This window comes from Pyrus communis, chromosome 7 (assembly GCF_963583255.1).
Source record: "Pyrus communis chromosome 7, drPyrComm1.1, whole genome shotgun sequence".
Lineage (NCBI taxonomy): Eukaryota > Viridiplantae > Streptophyta > Magnoliopsida > Rosales > Rosaceae > Pyrus > Pyrus communis.
Window position 1 is genome coordinate 24,780,736 of NC_084809.1, and position 21,007 is coordinate 24,801,742.

General features: G+C 36.3%; 3 protein-coding genes and 1 non-coding gene across 4 annotated transcripts; 1 reads left to right on the forward strand and 3 right to left on the reverse strand.

Moving 5' to 3' along the window:
• Positions 1-8,249: 8,249 nt before the first annotated feature.
• TRNAG-GCC (transfer RNA glycine (anticodon GCC)) lies at positions 8,250-8,320 on the reverse strand. Its single transcript has one exon. It is a non-coding gene; the product is annotated as a tRNA-Gly (tRNA).
• A 900-nt stretch (positions 8,321-9,220) lies between these two features.
• On the forward strand, positions 9,221-9,994 carry LOC137740718 (polyubiquitin-like). The gene has a single exon (XM_068480541.1). The coding sequence runs from the start codon at positions 9,221-9,223 to the stop codon at positions 9,992-9,994; it is 774 nt and encodes a 257-aa protein (XP_068336642.1).
• Positions 9,995-10,030: 36 nt separating this feature from the next.
• Positions 10,031-12,526, reverse strand: LOC137740268 (probable L-type lectin-domain containing receptor kinase VII.2). Its single transcript, XM_068480117.1, has one exon. The coding sequence runs from the start codon at positions 12,388-12,390 to the stop codon at positions 10,276-10,278; it is 2,115 nt and encodes a 704-aa protein (XP_068336218.1). The 5' UTR covers positions 12,391-12,526; the 3' UTR covers positions 10,031-10,275.
• Positions 12,527-13,079: 553 nt separating this feature from the next.
• LOC137739573 (probable serine/threonine-protein kinase At1g54610) lies at positions 13,080-19,626 on the reverse strand. The gene is made up of 8 exons (XM_068479194.1): positions 18,409-19,626; positions 17,869-18,153; positions 17,403-17,720; positions 16,631-16,858; positions 16,239-16,339; positions 16,047-16,155; positions 14,649-15,122; positions 13,080-14,513 (listed from the first exon to the last, which is right to left on the reverse strand). The coding sequence occupies exons 1-8, from the start codon at positions 18,826-18,828 to the stop codon at positions 14,316-14,318; spliced, it is 2,133 nt and encodes a 710-aa protein (XP_068335295.1). The 5' UTR covers positions 18,829-19,626; the 3' UTR covers positions 13,080-14,315.
• Between the last annotated feature and the right edge of the window lie 1,381 nt (positions 19,627-21,007).

Here is a 21,007-nt window from a genome sequence, read left to right on the forward strand (position 1 = left end):
GAGCATTGCAGCAGTCAAGCGTCTCGGTAAACAATTTGTAAACCTTTTACTTGTCAAGTAATCTAATGGGTATCATTGTAACAGAAAATTGAATTTGTTTTTTCTTTAACTAAGATTAATTTTCATGCAGTCAAGGCTTTTGGTAAACAGGTTGTATTGTGTGCATAATACAAGCATTTCGCAATTCCTAATACCGATTGAACAATATTGTCTGAAGTTTGAAAAGTGGGTGCAAAAGAAGTTTCTCCTTCTTCATCCGGACCTCAAAAAAATAATAATAATAATAACAGATAAATCCTGTTCCAATTCAAAAGACCAGATTTTGTTGGACGAATATATAACTGAAAGCCTGCAAGGTGGATGCATGTACAAGTTTCTTTAGCAAATCACAGTATCAGTTGTATCGTCACCAACCATTAGACAGATTTTAACAGACCAAATTATATACCTGAAAAGTTTAAGAAGTGGCACAGATGGGCGTTTATTGACTACTAAAAACTCCATGAAACTATTTATTGATAGACTTCTACAAATTTTTACGAGTGTAAAGATAGATTTTTTTGTAAAGTTCACAAGAAATTGAACAACCTTTGTAATAATTATAGTTTTTTTTACTTGTTTGTTACAAACAAACAATTAGGAGTAGACAAGGGCTACACTTATGTAATTTTACTTTTTCTGTTACAACTGAAATTGTTAGACATGCGAAAGAATCCTTAACTCATGAACATTAAATTTTTTTTAATTCCAAATTCTTGTAAATCGTGTGTTTCTAATATGGTGATGGGATGGTGGAAGAGTGGGGTTTGGGGTGGTGGTGATGGGCAAGATAAGACGAAAGTAAAGCTGGCGATCATGATGATCATCATGGAGGTGCTAGGAGTGGTCGTGGGTGGTGGTGGCGGCAGTAATGTGGTCGTAGGACACTACTACGTTTAACTATTAGCGCGACGAACAAAAATTGATCGCATAAAGTGTATTTCCGTTGCACAAACCTTTTGTGATGATGAACTATCTTCGACCAAAACATTCAAACACAATATCCAACAAGATGGATTCATACTAAAGTTGTAAAAACCAAAGACAAACTAAGAGCATGTGTGGTAGCATTTATAACTTTTGATAAAGAAAGCCAAATAACTAAAACTAGACTTCACAGAATGACTTTTATTGACTCCATAAAACTCTATGTTGATACACCTTAAGTTGATAATTAAATAAAGTCTATCAAACTCCACACACAATACACCCTCCTAAATATATAATTTTGTTTCACTACTCACGCGAGGGGCATTAGTGACCCCTTAGTCACTACTTAAGGTAGCAAAAGCACATTTTCCTTGTAAGCAAATGAGGGAATGAGCGTTGACTGGATCCACCTAGTAACCAGTTCTTTTTTGGTCAATAAGTAACCAGTTCAATATTGGTGACTATGAGAAAGTCACTATTGCTAGTGTTTAGATATTTAATTCACATGTATGACGGGTTCTTAAAATCGCTACCTGTTAGTCGAGCGGCATACTAGAAGGGGTCTAAGCATTTTTTATTTTAATAAAATTTATTAGGATTTTTTTTTTTTTTTGAAATGTTATATGAACTTAAACTTATACATATTTTTTAATGTCATATAAACAAAAATTTTAAGCGATTTTTCGTATTAACTTTTTAAAATTATTAATTTGTCATCTTAGCCTAACTTTATTAAGTTTTCAATCTAAAATAGTCATATGTGAGGCACATGACTTGTGTTCATGGTTATTTAGGACTTTTGACATTCTTTTCACAAGTTCTTTACTTTTCTTTACTACAAACCCCAAAATTTGGCTAGTTAGAAAACATGTCGTGTTTGTTTGAAAACTTCTTGATGAACTTTGAGAATTAAATGTGGTCGATTATCTTTAATTCAAAAAACAAAAAGGAGAGTGCAGGCCGTTCCCCTTTTTCAAATGGAGAACCCTCAAATCATCCGAAATTATCCCCCCATTTTGTATTTGAAAGAAACCCCAGAATTTTATTTATTTATTTATTTATTTATTTATTTATTTTTTATTATTATTATTATTATTATTATTATTATTATTATTATTTGTCAAATGAAACTTATTAGAAAAGGAGTGAGGTATTGAAATACCCAAAATAACTTTAAACACAAGTCATGTGCTCGCATGGCTTTTTTTTTTATATAGAAAATTGAACAGAGAATGTGAAATTATGATAATTCAAACAAATTTCCCTATAAAAATATTTAAAAAATATAATTTAAAAAAAAAAAAAAAGTAATATAGGATGTATGGGGTACGCCATTTCCAGAATGGTTATTTAATGTTTTGGCCAAAGTTGTGAACATTTCTATTTAAACACAATAATATCTTTTATCGTTTGAAAAAAATAAATAAGTAAATTTAACCATCAATATTCAACCACTGCACCTACACCTCATGCAGCGTGATACCTTTTTTTTTTTTTTTTTTTTTTTTTTGTCATACAGGTTCATGAGCTCAAATTGAACACTAGAGTTCAAATTTATAAAAGTTTTCTTGATGTCGAATTTTTCATCTTTCGACTTAAATCCTCAATCTATTTTACCAGTTCCGTTATGCTATTTGATCCACATTAGTCATTGGGTAGATAACGAGTCCACCTAAGGGGTAAACCAGGAAACCAACCTTGATAGAATAATGGATGCCAGATGCCCGATATTTACTCGCACTTGCGGACGTGATGGATGCAAAGGCACAATGTAGGCTAGAATTTCGCTTTCAGTCAATTCGAGGAGGCCACAATTTATCTCAAGAAAACGAAACAATGGAAAATGATTGAGAAAGTGTTGGGACAAAGTGGAAAAAGCGTACGAAAGCAATAAAGTTAGAATTATATAAAATGAGGAATTTGATGTTCACATAAAATATTAAATATCTTGTTGGTAGGTTTTGAATCCTGTGAATCTGGATTAGGACTGATGTGATCATCCACCCTCTCTCTCTCTCTCTCTCTCTCTCTCTGTATATTTTATTTCGCATTCGAGAATCTTTTATGGCATTTGGCATGTATCAGCCAAGGCATCCTTCATCTCAGTTTCCTTAGTGTAAAACAGAACCAGGTATGCAAAATATCTCTTCCAAGTACTAAAATCACAACCATCCACAGGTGTCCTTATGGATTACATTTCTTGTTCACAGAAAAATGTAAATTTTCATTTTCCTTTTTACTTCTTTAGGAGGTGAGCCTCTCCATTTACGGGCATGTTAACTATGAAAATAGGAATGAATGGGTCCCATAAATTTTGGGTATGAGATACCTAAAAAATGAAGGTATCTCATTAGCATAAGGGGTTGTGTATCTCATGCCTAATCCTTTACATTCTCATTCCATTTAATCTCTACCTTTACATTCCCCTTCCTTTTAATCCATCATTCATTCATATCTCATATCATGTAAGTAAACATGTCTTAAAAGAGAAAAGTAAATGGAACCCCAATTTACATCTCTAGTATTAGTGAAGAACTCTCGTTTACATATTCTGATAATGTAAATGTGATTTTTACATCTCGAATTTGCATTTCTCCATTTATGATGCTCTTATACAAGATTCCTCTTCGAAACATGCGACATTGGCAATGCTAAGCAACAACAAAATTCAACTAAAAGATAACGCATGAAAAACTAATTACCAAATTTAAATACATGACATCTTTTAACTATACTAATCTAGCACGATATTATGTCAAGCCACGTGAATAACCCATATAAAGTCTTCTCATACTAAAAAAAAAAAAGAGTTTTTCTCATACATGACTGATTCCTGCATTTCTTTTCTTTTCAAATGCAATCAAATTATGAAAATAAATATTTGTTATGCAAATTAGATCAATTTTTTGCTTTAAGTTTTAAGAGTATGTATTCTCTTTCATGCTGGTAAAAAGTAAAAAGTGAGCATAAACTTTCATCACCTTGTTAAAATGTAGATTAATATAGAGAATGGGACAACCATTTTTCTATCTTCACAAAAAGAACATAAAATGTGTAAAAGAAACAGATACCTGTCTATTGTGCCTTCCTATGACCATTATAAATTAGTTTAAATCAACCTGCCTAATTAACCATTTAGCTATAGAAAACAATAAAATAAACAAAATATCTTCAGTATCTTTCTGCACTTTTTGACAGAGAACTAATTTTTTTGCTTTAAAACAAACAGATCCTCAATAGATATGGTCTTATCCGTCTGAAAAAGGCTTGTAACCGTTTACCAAAAAAAAAAAGTTTTGTAACCTGTTCAAAAAAAGATACTATAATCTAATAAACATTATTATGTTATAAACTGGTAATACGAGAAAATCTCTTGTTTGATCAAAAACACAGCTAATCAAGTTGCAGTTCAAAGAGATTATAATATATAAAATAAAATATCTTTAAACACTCAAACAACATATACGTACATGATTTGCTAATTTTTAAAGGAACCTTAAATCAAATTTAAAGATTTGTTTAACTGGCCATGTCACAGGATCCGCAAACTTTAAGCATCATTAGATGATAAGCATGAACTGAGTAAGGACCAATCATTTACTATTCTTCTCCCTTCATACCCTTTTTACCCTTTTCTGCTCTTCATTTACCCTACTTTACTATTCAGACAAACCTTCATGTCTTCCAGCACAAGGCTTTGGGTTTGGGGTACACACTCAACCACCAATGGCATCGATCGAGGACGCAAACTGCAATGGCGTCATCGTCTGATTTTGTGACCGGAAAGTTGATCCATAATGCTGAATTGTGAACCATGATACCGGAAAAGACAAAGCTGTATAGTCCATGGAAGCCTGCTGCTGCTGGCACAAGATAAGAAGTGATTTAAACAAGTTACTGACGGTTACTCAAGATAATGAAGGGTAAGAAGTGTAAATGCAAGTTCTGGATAAACCCCACTACGTGATCACCATATGTTTATTAAATGTTACCACTAAAAAATTGAAAAAAGATAGCCAGAAATTGACAGGCTCCATTAACTTAATGAACAATCATGAAACTTGATAATAATAAAACGCAAAAGTCTAAAGTCTGATGATAAGAAGAAGAAGTTTTTTACCCATTTAATTGATGTAGAAATGATTAAAAAGATTAACTTTCACTCTCTAAGATGGTTTAGCTTGAAAGTAACTACTTTCCCAAGTCTTAAAAAATCATATCATATCATATACAGGCTTTGCTTTCAACCTCATTTACATGACAAGCTGCAACCAGGCCACTGGTCGGCCACTGCAGATCAATATTTCCAGGAGATTTTCGCAGTTCACTTACAATTCTCTCAAAATTTCGTATATATAAAATACTTGTTTCAAAATTGAAATCCTACGTACCATTAGTTTCTTCTGATTCATATCCTTCACATCAGCAGATTAAACCTACGTAGTAAAATTGCAATAAACTTATCCTGCTGCAGGAATTGTAAAATACGTAAAAAAAAAGCGAGCTAAATATATCGGTGCATCATGTGCTAATGCTTTCTAGATGCAGATAAAGCGGTTTACTTAGGAGAAATCATACTATAAACAAGTGGATCGTTGAATTGAACTCAGTAATACAAATTCTCTATTCAAAATGCATTATCGAGATCTAGTTAACGAAGATTGGAGCCAGAGTAGTCATATTTGAAGATACATTGTGATACATTAGTTATTTTACGATATCATTTTGAAAGGTTCATTGTTAAATTAATTAAGAGAAGCTATGAAACACGAATCTGTCTCTCAATGTTCAGCAGCGACATGCTTACGTTAGTTAGGATGTCGAACTCGAAACATATCATAAGTGAAGAGGGATTGTCTTATCCTCATGCTTCACTTTTCTGTACTTTTACTTCGTCAGCACTCTCCACAACACAGTATACTAATTACAAGAAACTTTAATAAACAATAATGATAGCACTTTTCTAAATCAGTTACGGATAAAAAGGGTCTCACACCGTGTACTTTTTGATAATTTATTACCAATGAAAACACCAATTATGTAATCAAGCAATCCACTCAACACTAATAATACTTCTCTGATCGATAGCAAGCAACAAAATACCTTCAACAATCGACAGTGTTTGCACATTTCTAGAGCTAGAAGCTCAGTGATCTGTAACCTTAGTTTCTTCGAACTCTATCAGTACTTATTAGTTATCCTAGCAGCACGAACGAATTCCTAATAACAAATCAAATGTTTCATCACACAAATGTCAAACACGACGGCTACAAATTGACAAGAAAAGTTAATCGTTTAAATCAAAATGCCCTTCGTTTAAATAACTACGGAGATGCTGGAATGTGCATAGGAACAAAGTCAGGTTATCTATCTTGGTTTGTTATGAACTTGAGATGGCAATACTCTATTTTAACATTTGGAAGCTCGTGAATGAGTAGACGATGACAGATTCAGACTTATCATGTTATATTGTAACTATTTGTAAAATATATGTTATTGAAGAAACAATTTTTTAACAAACATGTTAAACGAAGATGCAACAATTAAAAATACAACTTGGCTACTTGCAGATAATGCATGGAAAGAGACGTTGATCAATTTCAGTAGTTAGCATGTTGTGCACCAAGATTGGCGCACAATCAAGTTTGACCAACAGTTGCTGAAAAATAGAAAAATTTCTGAAAATTCTTTCGAGCATTTGCAAGACTGAGGCCTACACTAAATTCCATACAACGAATATACAAAAGCATTGTCATCAGATTTGCAATGTAGTGTGCCTCTTGCTTGTTGATTATTCCCAACACCAGACTCCCTGCAGTCTGCAGTCTCCAGCATAACCTTAGCGTTATCACGGAGGCTGTGGATGAACAGGTAACATAGCACACCTACAGATCCTACCGCCTACAAAAGCATCAACCGCATATTCCCTCGTTTGGTACACATGATTGGATTAGAATGGATACGATAGGAGGATGATTAATCAAGAAAAAAAAGTTATCCATTCCAATACTCCCTAAAATGGGAGGATTGGATGGGAGAAATTTTCTTCATGTCTAATCCTCTCACAATGAAAAATCACTTTCATCTTACCTTCCATATGCCTTGAATTTCGAGAGTCCCTTCCAATCCAATCATTTTTACCAAACGAGCCCTATCTAGGTCCATTTCTTAGATGATTAACGAAAACACCTATAATAAATTCTTCTAGCTGCCTAGGGTGGGATCCAACTAATTTCAGAAAATACAAGCACAAAACTAGCAGAGCAAGCATGCATTCAGATGATTATTGAAGTTGAATGCTGTTAAATCCCACATCAGCGGGTTCAAAGAAACCCAATGGGTTTAAATAGGATTACCCTACTCTAACTAATACTGAGGTCTTTTGTAGTAAAATCTCACATCTGATGGATTGGCAGGTGGTTAAGTTGGGGACAGTATTGGTGTCGTTAGAGTAGGGCGGGCCCGGCGATCCAAAAATCCAACAAATGCAATAAATTACCAACCACTCAATAAGCTCAAAAGAGACTGGCTTTACTTGTGATTATATGTCTTACATTTATTAATATACACTTAAATGGGTGGCTGCTGGGGTGCTCACGAATATAGCACTCGTTTGGTGTCTAGGATTGGATTGGAATGAATAATCCACTATATTCCAAGGTATTTGAAGCAAGAAATGAAAAAAAATGGGTCCAACTTGACGGATTACACGCATTAGAGAGGAAACTTATCCATTCCAATCCCTCACAGAATGGTAGGATTAAAGGGGATAGGTTTCCATAATGTCTAATCGACTTCAAATCCCCTCAAAAGAATCATCTACCTTTACCTTCAATACACTTCGAATATACTGAGTTATCCAATCCAATCCAATTCTAAAGACCAAACAAGACCCCTGATGTGTTATTACAAAAGACATGAAACTAGCATACATTCCAACTGAAAGTCCTACATTAACAGTGTGAGAAGAAACAGTCCTAAAACAATGTTCCGTTCTCCCACGATGCATTCAATGTACTTGTAAAACTCAAACAACCCGAATGAAACGAGCATACATTTTGAGCAGCAACCGCAATCACTCTATACAACACCAGAAAATTCAAGGTAGCAAATGAAACAAGACGATGATTTACAACAAAACATATCATCAACAATGACAACCCACAACTTTCAGAATGTTCTATAACCGACACCATAATGTCGGAAATCGGAATTCAGGGATGCCCGCGTTTGGTTTCTAATTTAAACGGGATAACCAAAAGAAAACAAAAATAAAACAATGCACCAGCCGGGAATCGAACCCGGGTCTGTACCGTGGCAGGGTACTATTCTACCACTAGACCACTGGTGCTTGTTGAAAGCAATCTCTTAGGTTTCCAATAAGACCAAATATTGTTATTTAGCTTTAGGTGAATAATAGCTCGATGATTATTTCATTTTCTCTTCTTCAATTAAGGTGATAAATTCAATAACAAAAATAAAGGTGAATGTAAACAATTTATCTCACCAATTAAGGTCAATACCACTTGTTCAAATTTCTCGCCATTCATCTTAAAATCACAAAATGTCGATTGACTTAATACTAGTGTTGAAAATATTTTTTAACCACAAATACATTACTCCTTTAAATAAAATCACGTTGAATTTTTTTTTACCAATGTCGTTCTAAACATATGTGCAAGGACCAGTTTGTATTTAAAACTCGCTAAGGGTTATGCTAATACACTTAGGGGCATGTTGGATACATGTGCCTAACTCAATATCTAATAGTAGCATAGGTGATTTGGTTAGTAAGACCGTCATTGCTTAAAGGTGAGTCTTTCTTAGTATACTTCTTTTTTCTTTTTTCTTTCTATGTTCCTTTTCTTTGTGTTTATTCAAGTGGTATCTAATCTAATTGAAACTATACCAAATAAGAATCGAACTAGCTAGGCTGTAAAGGAAAGCACATTTAACTACACATTTTTCTTTAAGCAACAAAAATTAGAGATAGGAAGAGAGAGCATTTGACCGAAATTGAGAATGAATTCGAAATGAACTTAGCCCTCATGCAAATGTGATTAGAGTATGATCGATACTCATCCTTTTGACATGACTCTAACATCTAAATTTGATTCTCCTTCCTCAAATCCAAACTTAAAAATCTCTCATTTCCCAGCCATTGAACGATGATTTGAGTTTCCGGAACGCTAAATCCTAAAACCTAAACCCTAAACATTTAGTGTTCTTAGTCATATAGACAAAGGGCAGGATGAGGGTGATCATTACTTCATGGGGACACAAATTTATCATGGAAGTGAATGTCAAGGAACCAGTTGTTGAAATCAAAAGGAAGATAGAACAAGTGTTGGGTGTCCCTTTGGCTTCCCAAACCCTTGCAGTGTGTGGCTGGGAGTTAATAGATGGATTAGACATGGAAGATTACCCAATTGTCACTGAAGGTACTACCATTGACATCACCATCAAATGGACTGGATTCGGAACTCCTTTGAATTTATACCATAATTCTAGTGGTAAAATTCAAATTACCATCAAGTTTTCAGCAAGGCAGCTTCCCATGGAGGTTGATGCATCCGAAACAGTCCGTAGCCTTAAAGAAAAAATACATATCATGGACGGTACCCCGATCAAGAGGATGTCGCTCTTCTTCTGTGGAATTGAGTTAGACGAAGATTTTCGCAATCTAAGTGAGTACGGGATACATTCATTTTCGGAGATTGTTGTGTTCCTCAAGGCTATGAGTCGTCTTAGAGATGAGCCGACGGCAAGAAGGTTGAGTGTAGTGGTACAAACATCGTCAAGTTTACTCAACGCGGCAACGATTCCATTGGAAGTGAAGGATTTGAGCACGGTTAATGAGTTGAGGCAATTGCTTTTGAGCAGGAAAATTCTGCCAATGGATGATTACTTGTTTGTACACAAGCAGAGGATCATGCGTGACAATTGCAGCCTCAAGTGGCATGGTGTTGGTGATGGAGATTTCCTATATGTGTTTAAAGGGACCATTTGTCACAGCGAATGCTGAAATGCAAAAACATATAGTTTTAGGCCGCGTTTGGTATTGCTTGTTTTCACTGAAAATTGATTCACTTTAAAACAGTCACACAGAAAACATAACAAGAGGGGTTCGTTATATGGTAATTTACTAGAAGTTGAACTCAAATCTGTTAGCTTGTCTTATACATAAATTAGGGGGAAAATGAATAAGTGATTTTGTATTAATAAAAGAAAGAATACAAACAAGTCCTAATGTGTGTTGGAGCACAAAAAAAGGAGAAAAAACATATCAAAGAGAGCTCAAATTAATCATCTACCAACTCTAATGATATCTGATCCAGACAAAGATGATGTAGAAGATAAAGAATTTTTCATGTCTTCAAATGTAGGGTGTCCCTGCCCTCCCATGTTCCACCGATAAGTCGACCACATCGGAGTTGTTCTAATCTTGTGCAGCAAATTTACATGCATTCCTTCCCCTTGAGACAGATCGCCATCAATGCCATCATTGTCACTTGCTCCTTCAAGCACCTTCATAACTTGCCTCATTGTTGGCCTCCCATGAGCTTCAGGATATGCACACAACAATCCCAAATGAAGTAACCTCTCGACGTCCTCCACGCTGTATCCACCCTTTTCCTTGAGCCGATCATCAAGCGCTACGTTCAACCTTCCCTTCTCCATTAGCCTCCAACACCAATCAACCAACCCCAGCTTCCCATCCTCTATCGGTCTCCGCCCACACACCACCTCTAGTACCAATATCCCAAAACCAAACACATCAACCTCAGCTGAGGCTCTTCCAGTTCGAACCACTTCGGGCGCCATGTACCCTGCCGTCCCAACCACTTGTGTTGTGCCCGTCATTTCCCCGTGTAGGTGCATTCGGGCCAATCCGAAATCTCCTAACCTAGCATTCATATCCTTATCAAGTAGCACATTGCTTGATTTGATATCTCTATGCAAAACCTTAGCTTCCCAACCCTCGTGCAAATACAAAATCCCACTAGCAACATCTTTCAACACCTTAATTCTCTCTTCCCAACTCAACAAGTTTCTCTCATTGCACTCAAATATCCTCTTATCCAAACTACCATTTTCCATGTAATCATAAACCAAGATTAGACTGGCCTTTTCTCTCTTGCACCAACCTCTCAATCCTACCAAATTCCTATGCTTCAGTCTTCCCAAGCTCGAAACCTCGGCCACGAACTCTTTCAAGCCACGTTCACTTTCAAGCGGAATTCTTTTCACTGCTACTTCTGCTCCTCCTAGTACCCCTTTATAAACCTTCCCATGCCCTCCAATCCCAATCACTTTCTCCTCCGAAAATCCCTCTGTCGCGGTATGTATCTCTTTGTAATCAATCCGGTGAGGCCAGTACTCCAATTCCCAATCTTCAACTTTCTGTACATCCTCCTCTCCTTTCATTCGCTTTCTCCTCTTCCTTCTCACCAAAATCAAACACACCAAAACCACACACCAAGCAACCAAAAACCCGCCAACACTAACTCCCACAACAAACCCTTTTACTCCGAAAACAGACTTGTTCTCTGACACCACGAAGGAAGGCAAATTCTGAGTGACCAAATCGTTGCCGATGGAGAAATTAGAATTGCTAAAGCTCCAAGCCAATATCCTATGGCTCTCGACCAATGCTCCAGTTGCCGCGCAAAACCCCACATACATTTCATCCAAAAGCACCCGGGACAGATCCACCACCTCACTTATCAGCGGCCTCCGCGGCTTTGCCACGCCGGCACGAGCCATGGTCACGTTAATTCTCGAGCCCATAAAATCAATCCACACTTGATAGTTAATTCCATTGTTGAGCTTCAACTCGTTGAAATCTTGATCAAGTCTGCCACTCCAATACCCTGCGGTGCTCGAAGCATTAGACGTAAGGGAGTTGATGTCCAAACCAACATGGTTGTCATCAGGATCCTGGAACTCTTGGTTTTCGAAGACATCAAACTCGACACCGAAGATGTTGTTGTTGGGGTCGCCGTTGTTGGAGAAGTTTAAAAAACCCAAGTTCTGCGCGGAGCTTGCACCGCTTAAGCCAGAGAACGGTGAGAAGAGGAAGACAAAACCGTGGCCGGGAAGGAGGTTTTTGACGGGAGCAAGGGAGAAAATAAAAGAGGTGGAGAAAGGAAGTGCTTCTGAAGAGTTGGCGTATTTGGTGGGGATTTTGTGAGAGTAGAAAGCGCGTCCCAGTGAGAAGGTGGTGGAGTCATTGGTGAGGCTGAGGATGGAGGATTGGATGGTGGCGCTGCCGTAGAGGCTGAGGTTGCTGCTGGAGTTGAAGTTGGTGTTGAAGACGAACTCAGTAGTGGCGCCGCCGAAAGTTGGGAATGTTGTGATCAGAAAAATGGTCCAAGTGGTAATCAGGAAGACAGAGATGATCGTCGGGGCAGGAGACATTAGAGAAGGACAATGATTGATTTTTGGAGAAGAAGAACAATTATATCGGATTCAATAATTCTAGTGGACTTTAGACGAACAAAAAAAAAAAACATGAGAAGGAAGAAGCTAGCTTCTTCGAAACATGTTTTTTCGTCTGTTTGAAAGTCGTCGTGGTTATGGCCCCCGTTTTAAGTCTTGTGTAGGTTATTTGACTTCACACTTCTTAATCATATGAGAAAATTGAACGAGTGTTTCCCCCTTATCCTAGATCCTAAGGTCTCAAGAAATTGGAATCATCTCCTATTCGATCTTAATCCAATGGTGCAAAAGAAAGTAAAACAACAAAAGTTGAATGAATATTTATTCTCCTCCGCTGCTAGATAAGATCTAAGAGAATAAAATTGCTCGAAAGATATTAACGCACTACTTTTGTTCAACGATGTCAACGTTAAAAATTTATTACAATTTTAATTTGTTCGGCTATGTTAATGATTAGAGAAATTAAATTAAAGAGGAAATGAATTAAAAAGTTGAATTAGGTTTGTGTCAAAATGGGACTTCTAAACAAGGACAAGGATTGTCTGCCCTCCCGTGCTCTCCTATTTGTGTGGTCACGGTTAAGCCATGTTAATATTTTATATTACTACTATTTTTGTCTTATTATCTTTATAAAAAAAAACAATATAAAATATTGACATGACTTAACCGTGACCACACAAAACAGAAGGGCACCAAGTGAGAGAGCAAACAATCCTTGACCTCTAAACAAAGACAGGTCAAAAATGTTTAACACGGTTGTGGTCGTAGATAGAGGCTGCCCGCAGCTTCGGGTGGAATGTATTTGAACATGTCCTTGTTGACTGTCATGCCAAATGCCCACAGCTTCGGGTGGAATGTATTTGAACATGTCCTTGTCGACTGTCGACCAAATCTGACGGCTGGCAAAGAAAATCTAATTTTATTTTCTACGCTTTGTTTTGTCTCAATGTGATCCATGCACTCATCATTTGTGTTTTTCTTCACTTTGGATTTTTCAACCCGTTTTCACATTTAGGACATCTGAAACAACGATTATCACCATAGCAAGGTAAAAAAATTAAAACAAAACGCTCGCGAAAATTACTCAAATTCTCTCGTTCGCAACACTAATAAAAGACTTTAATTTCTTAAAAATCGTTGTTAAAACTCAGTTTTTATAATATATCCTTGTATTCACAGCTAAAAAACTAAAGAATCCCTGTCATGTCAGCGAAACTACGGTTTCTCTCAACTCAATTGAGAGAATGAGGGTAACGTGCGACATGGCGATAAGATAACGTAGGACATGGAGGATAAGTATAGTGGATAAAGTGAGACAAAACAAAATAAGAACTTCTACATGAAATAATCACTGGAAGAAAATACCACTATCAAAATACTTCAGATTTCTTATTTTCCTTGTTTAAAACATGTTATAAATATAAACTGTTCATTCATATATGTTTTCATACGAGTGGCAAAAGTGCACCTCACCTTTCGGAAGTGTTAAGAGTATTCAACCCGTGTTCACCCCATTGTGAAGAACAGCAAACACTCACATAAGTTGCAACGAAGCGAAGAAAATGGAGACACTAACTTACGTTAGCAAGAATTATTTTTCAACTGTATGTACGACAAATAAATTTGGTGCATTCATCCTCAAATGGCTACGAGAGGGACTTGGACATAAAGTATGTTCTAATGAAAATGCCACTTCTTCAAAATTAGCCATCTGATGGCTCATTTACTAACGAGTAGAATAGTATGGGACCGAAGAAAGTACTCACTGTACAGCGAAGGGCGTAGCTTGATCTCTCTCTCTTTGTATTGTGTATCTGTATCAGTGTGTGTGTTATGACGACGTCAAGGGGTTCCAGGGATCCAGCTCCAAGACAACCAGGAATACAAATGTTTAATTTCATAGCTTATCCAGCTCGATGTCTAGAGGATAAGGTTGAATTTTCTGTCACTTGCGTCCCATGTCTGCTCTTCTCCAGTCGAGCACGCCGGGCGTATTCTTGGATCCGGCGGTCATGGTCTTTAAGCATCTGATCCATATTGTTTGAAGAAATAAGTAGTGGACCAGACACGTAAATTTTGTTCCCCCTGGGCCCATGACCATGCTGCAAAAAGAATTTTGAAGAAGAATTTAGGCTCAGCTAACTAGGATAAGTATATCAGAGAATGACTGGCAGGATCCAGAGTATGCAATAGTTGTGACATAAACTGACAATTTTACTGCGAAAAACGAAACTAACCATATTTGGTTCTTTAATGGAGCCATTCTCATCTTCCATCTGACGAGAACTGGCAACTCTCTGTGTGTAATACATCCGCTCCCGCTTCTTTGCGGATTCCTCCTGATCAAGTGACCCTGGAAATCCGCCTACTGGCTTCATTGTTTCTTGTCCTGAGGGGCCAGGTTTTTCTTGTTGGTCGTCGGACAACGCAGTCCTAGCCATTACTAAACCAGATAATTTCGACAAGTTGGCTCTATTTGAACTCAAAAAGGAATCATTAAGTTCCTTTCCAGACTTAGCCCATCCAGGCCCATGGATTAGTGGTCCTGAAATTGAAGTCCTCTTATTCTGGTGCTCCGTGAAATCTTTTCTAGCATCTTTATCGCTTGGCAAATGTTTGGTTGGATCAACCAGAAACCCAGAAAGAGTTTGTTCCCTATGTGGGTTGAACATTTCACTTCGGACCTTTGGGTTGGAATGGCCTTGTCTTCTCTGTAATTGGAGAGCAAATGTCATCATAAAGAAATAAACAGAGGCAGAAGAAGCATTTTTATAAGAATCACAATGTATGTGAACAGAGAGCAGAGAATTCAGTTATCAAAATAAAGACCTAAATATGAACAAGTTTGACATGCGCGTGAATATGTTTAGTTATCAAAAGTAAATTGCAAAACATATTCGCAAGCATTTCTTCACAAGTTCGACAAAAATGTAAATCCAAAATATTTTGCAAGAACCTTCCCCTAATATTAACACACAATATCGAAACACATTTCATAAATTCCTCCTCCTCCAAACAGATATGAACTACTTGATTCTAAAGTGAATATAGAAAGTTAATACCTTATAGCCTCCAATGTGATGATGTACATAAAATTAAATTAAAAACAAAAACAATTCTACATATTCTTTTAAAGATTTAGCTTTATGGATTTAATCTCACCTCCCTCTCTCCTCTTACCATATAGAAAGTTAATTCCTTCATTTCTTAATCACGTGTCTCCAATCTCACCTCCCTCTCTCCTCTTACCATATATACATAAAAGAAAAACTATAAACCAAACATATAAAGTTACAAACATCATGAAACGGGGCCTAACTTATCTGAGTCATGGGGAAAGTAAGAGATACTCAAAACAAAAGACCAGCCAACCAGCAGTGTTGAAATTACTATAGATTTTCATCCAAGAGGCTTGAACCAGTAGATTATAGTATGACATAACAGCAGAGTATAGAAGTTTCAATTAAATCCATAAATTTCCAAAATATGGTCATTTTCAAATATCCTTTTATATACAGAATTACAATTACAATTTTCACCCGAACTTATAAATAACTTTAGTCTCTGGCAGCTCATTTCAATGTCAAACAAAATCCAACTTTAAACACGAAGATATAAAACTTATTTTCAGTTACCTGCACTGACGCAATGGACTCGGAGTTAGCATTTGTTCCTGCAACTGCTGAAGGTTGTGCTCTCCTGCCAAGGTCTTCCTTCTGACCCCCTCCTCCACTGGCTCCTTGCCTAAAAAAAATGCATAAAGATTAAAGATTAACCTTGTATCATCTTTGTCCGAAAAGTATTAATGTGTTACCAATAAGACGTACTTTCTAGCTTCTTCTTCTCGCAATTTGGCATCAATCTCTTTGCTGGGGGGGTACTTGGGCAAACTTGAAGGATCACAAGGAAAAGGCTTTGTGGTGAAGAACTGTTGAAAGAACATTCATTATTACAACAGAGAAAGGAATTCATAGGCCTCTTGTATGATTAAATGAAACAGATTCAAGGTTTTAAAGGAAAAGGAACAATCGTAAGGACAGTTTCTGAAAGATAATTTAATTCTGTTCCACACATCCTTCTCCCAGCCTAATCAGGTACACAAACTTTCAGGAATACATAGAATATGAATATATATATATATATATATAACTATAAAACAGCATTGGTTCCATTTTATGTATTTCCTTTTTGCAGTTTCCAGAAAATAAATTGCGCACACCTCATTCTTGAGGGCAATTGCAGCAGTTCCTCGATCAGCAGGATCAACAGAAAGTAAAATGTCCATAAGCTGCAGAGCTGCAGCAGGAAGGTCCTTAAAAGTCTCTGCCACGCATCTTCTATAAGGTTGAGGAGGCTTGATCATTGTTGAATTTCGTAAGTGCAATTTACGCCAGTAATCCTCGGATGGTGAGCCACAGAGCTTGAAAATTTTATGCAATTGTTCAACCTATAATAAAAAAATACACATAAATTAATAGGCACCATCTGAATATATACAGAGAAATTTCACATTAAGTCAAACAAATAGCGAGGAGAAATGTAGCTGTGAGGAACAAGAAGTGTCGCCAATGCCTTACACTAAGTCCACAGAATATGTCTAACACGTGCCAAGGACATAATCTTGCTACTCAAATCCATGGTTCATATAAATCCTCGAGATACATCAAGACTGCACTCTAGCTATTCTCTCACATTATGTGTTTAAGATTTAGAAACTCAAAATATTATAAGCAAATAAACATAATTATGAATTAAGCTTTTACAATAAAAGAATTGGGCATAATTAGTCATATACTCAAATATCATCTGCAATTTTGAATTAAAAATCAAGAACTTAGAGAGATCCTCTTTCTCAGTTCTTTATTATTTCAGGATAATGTAATCCGTAATAATTTCACAAAGACATGTCAAAGCCAATAATGATCCAACCTGGACCGTAAGGGCATCAACAATGCATGGATTATAAGGGGTAAAATTCCTCAATGTCTTACCTCTGTTTTTCCTGGCAGGATGGGCTTTCCAGAATACAATTCGCCTAGAATGCAACCTGTGCTCCACAAATCCACAGCAACACCATATTTAGTGGCTCCAAGTAAAAGCTCTGGAGGCCGATACCAAAGAGTCACAACACGGCTTGTCAATGGAACACTGTGACGAGGATCATAATTGCTTGCCAAGCCAAAGTCAGCAATTTTCAAGATGCCATTGTTGTCAACAAGAAGATTTGACCCCTTTATGTCACGATGCAAAACACCATGGCTATGACAGTGATCAAGACCACTTAAAAGTTGCTGCATGTAACATTTGACCTAAAATGAAATAAAAGCAACACTAGAATTAGGAATCTTACAGGGGCATTGTTTCCATTCTGTAAAAATGGGCTATTTTATTTGCATAGATGTACGGTAGTGAGGTACATTAAGAAATGTAAGAGAAGTGTAAAAGCGATATAACTACCTGAGGTTCGGAGAACTTAATGCCTGGGCGTGATGCAAGCCCTGTAAGATCATGTTCCATATACTCAAAAATAAGGTACAAACTGCTAGATGACCGTGCTGTGATCAATCCTTGCAACTTTATTATATTAGGGTGATCAAGCCTGCGCAAGAAAAGAATTTCTCTTGCCATAAACTTGACACTCTCAGAATCGAGATTATCAAATCTGACTTTTTTGAGAGCAACAAATTTATCCTTCATGACATCGCGAGCCTTGTAAACACTACTATAAGTTCCTTGGCCAATCTGAAAGAGGGAGATGCCAAAACATGCAAAAAGAGAAAAGAATCAGGAACTGCACTACTCACATGAACAAGAGTAATTAACTGCACAACCATGGTAGCTTGAAAAAATTGTCACATCATGTAGAAAACCGCCCAATTTTCTTTTCTCGAATCATTGTGAGTTTATTCCCTATCCGTGAACAATAGCATTAGTTATACTAATACAATAACATAAGAGATACATCATGTACGGTATCAGGTAAAGAATTGAACGTACTTTATTTAACTTCTCGAACGTGTCAGCGCGTTGTGGTATCCATCCATTGATAGCTTCAGGGGCAGCTGCAGCGAGCCAACCTGGCCATCCTGCCGCTAATTGCTCGGCCACTGTAGCGTTGGGAATTCTTCTCGAACCCGGGTGATCAAGAAGAGCAACCTCAGCCTTGTCCATCTTCTTACTCTTAGTCTGATCATATGATTGGATTGAACCATTGACTTTCTTATCCACCAACATAATTTTGACATCACCACCACCACCCAATCTATCTTTAGTCCAAACTGGCTCCTCTCTTTTCGAAGAATTGAACCGCGAAACCTTCAGCTCAGAGTGGTGCCCACTTGATTTCGAAGCTGCCCTTTTTGGTGGGCTTTCCCGGCTATCTTCGACGGCCGAAGCCTTGGTACATATTAAACCCATGTTGAACTAGAAACAAACACAAAACCCTCCTTCACAAGCAAAATTCACTACCCAAAACCAATCCAAACCTTCACAAAACCTCGTCCTTTACCTAACTCCATCACAAACAATCTAAACCAAAGAATCAACTATCCATAATTCACCTTCCAAAGAACTCATAATTCACCCTTTACCCACTTCACCTCACGAACATTCAATATTCACCCAATATACAACACTCAGAAAACCCCAAAAAATTGCTACTTTTGACACGTTCAAATTTACCCAATACCCAAATCCCCAAATTCAATTCAAAATACGAATTTGCAGAAGAATCTCCAATTCTTTGATGAAAAATAAGAAAGTGAGAAAAACCCAGAAAAACTAAAGCTTTGGGCTCAGTGGTATGGATAACAATTAGACTAGTACTGTAACAAGTACGGAAATTTTGAAAAAAAAACAAGAGATGAATAAATACAGAATATGTTGAGCAACGATTGAGAAAGAAAGAGGGTTAATTACCAAGAAAGTACAGAAACAGAAGAAGCAGGCTTTTGTGGGTTGTGGGTGTATTGTTGGGTTAATCGTTCAACGCGCATTCAAATAATTAAATATTTCTTACAAAATGATTAACGTATTGCGAGACGGCAGTGGCCGGCTACTGTGCTCGGTCAACAAAAAACTCTCTCTTCTCTTCCAGACTTGTTATCCAACAGTTCTTACTCAATCAAAGATTCAAAGTGAATAAAACATCAGAACAAACAAACACACAAGGTGTCAATAATGGGCGTTTTTCGGCTCCTTTGGAAATTTTTTTTTTTTTTTTTTTTTGGTTTTATTTATATATACATAGTAGGAGTGGGTTACTTAGTGGTTTACCGATCAACCCGACCAACCCAATCAAAATTTGTTAGGGTAGGCTGGGTTGTAAACTTTAAAAAATTATTTTCAAGTTGAAACCTGACCACCCGCTCAATAATTGGACTAGATTAGGTTGATGTGTTATTGACCGATTGAAATCGACCTCCGAATATCAATCATTCTTATATATGTACATACATATATATATATATATATATATATATATATATATATATATATACATACATACATATATATATGTATATGTATATTAAATGCACATATACATAAAATTTAATAGTTATTAAACAAACTTTGTTTACTTCTTGTTTAGTTAAATGATGAATTCAAATATTAAGTAACAAGTAGTGATTCTACAACACCAAATTCACAAGATTTAAGTTTAAAATTACGTGTATTTTGGATTATTTATCACTCATAATCACTTTAGGAATAAGAAAGAAAGTAAATAATCACAACCCGATGAACTCGTCTAAACCAACCCGTCTTAGAATGGTTTGAGTGAATTGGTTTGCCCGTTTTCTTAGGTGGAAATGGGTTTAATAATGTCACGGTTGAAGTCCAACCTGACCAACCCACCCAATGTCCACCAGCTAATTTAAAGTAAGAATGCAAATGGTGAAGCTTTCATAATATAAAAAAATGGCCCACTCTTTTTAAAATAAAAAAAATAAAAATTAATGAATACAATTTAATTAAGAAAGGATAAAACTGTAAAAATTCAAATCAAAACTAACTTACACGAGGAGTATTTAGTCAAATATCTATTTTTATTTTTATTTAGTATAAATAATATCATTTGAACAAAAAAAAATTCTTGTAAACACATATAAATTCAAAAAAAAAAAAAAAAAAAAGTCAAAAGACCCAAGTGCCACACTCGTAGACTTGAGGCACAAGGCTAGTTTTTTTATAAATCTAGATTAAATATGAGATAATAACATAACTGTTATAAATAGGTCAAAGTTAGAGAGATAACCTTTTAATGGTAGGTACGAGGTAGATATAAAATGTCACACTAAAACTATAGCACAAGAGGATAACAAATAAAAGACGGCAGAATAGATGATGTTATTGACCTTTTCTCTCGTTCTCTTCTTTTATATTTTTCTGTCACTTGAAAGCATACAGAGTGCTCTATTTATAGAGCAACTCCAAACTGATGCATTAACTGCACATTGAAGTTTACAGCACTTCCTTTGACAATACAACCTCCATGCATTTACAAATTCAATTTTACTTTGCATGGGCATTGAAAACTTCCACCAATGCTGGAAAACTTCTACCAATGTACTGTGGACATTCATTACCCACCAAT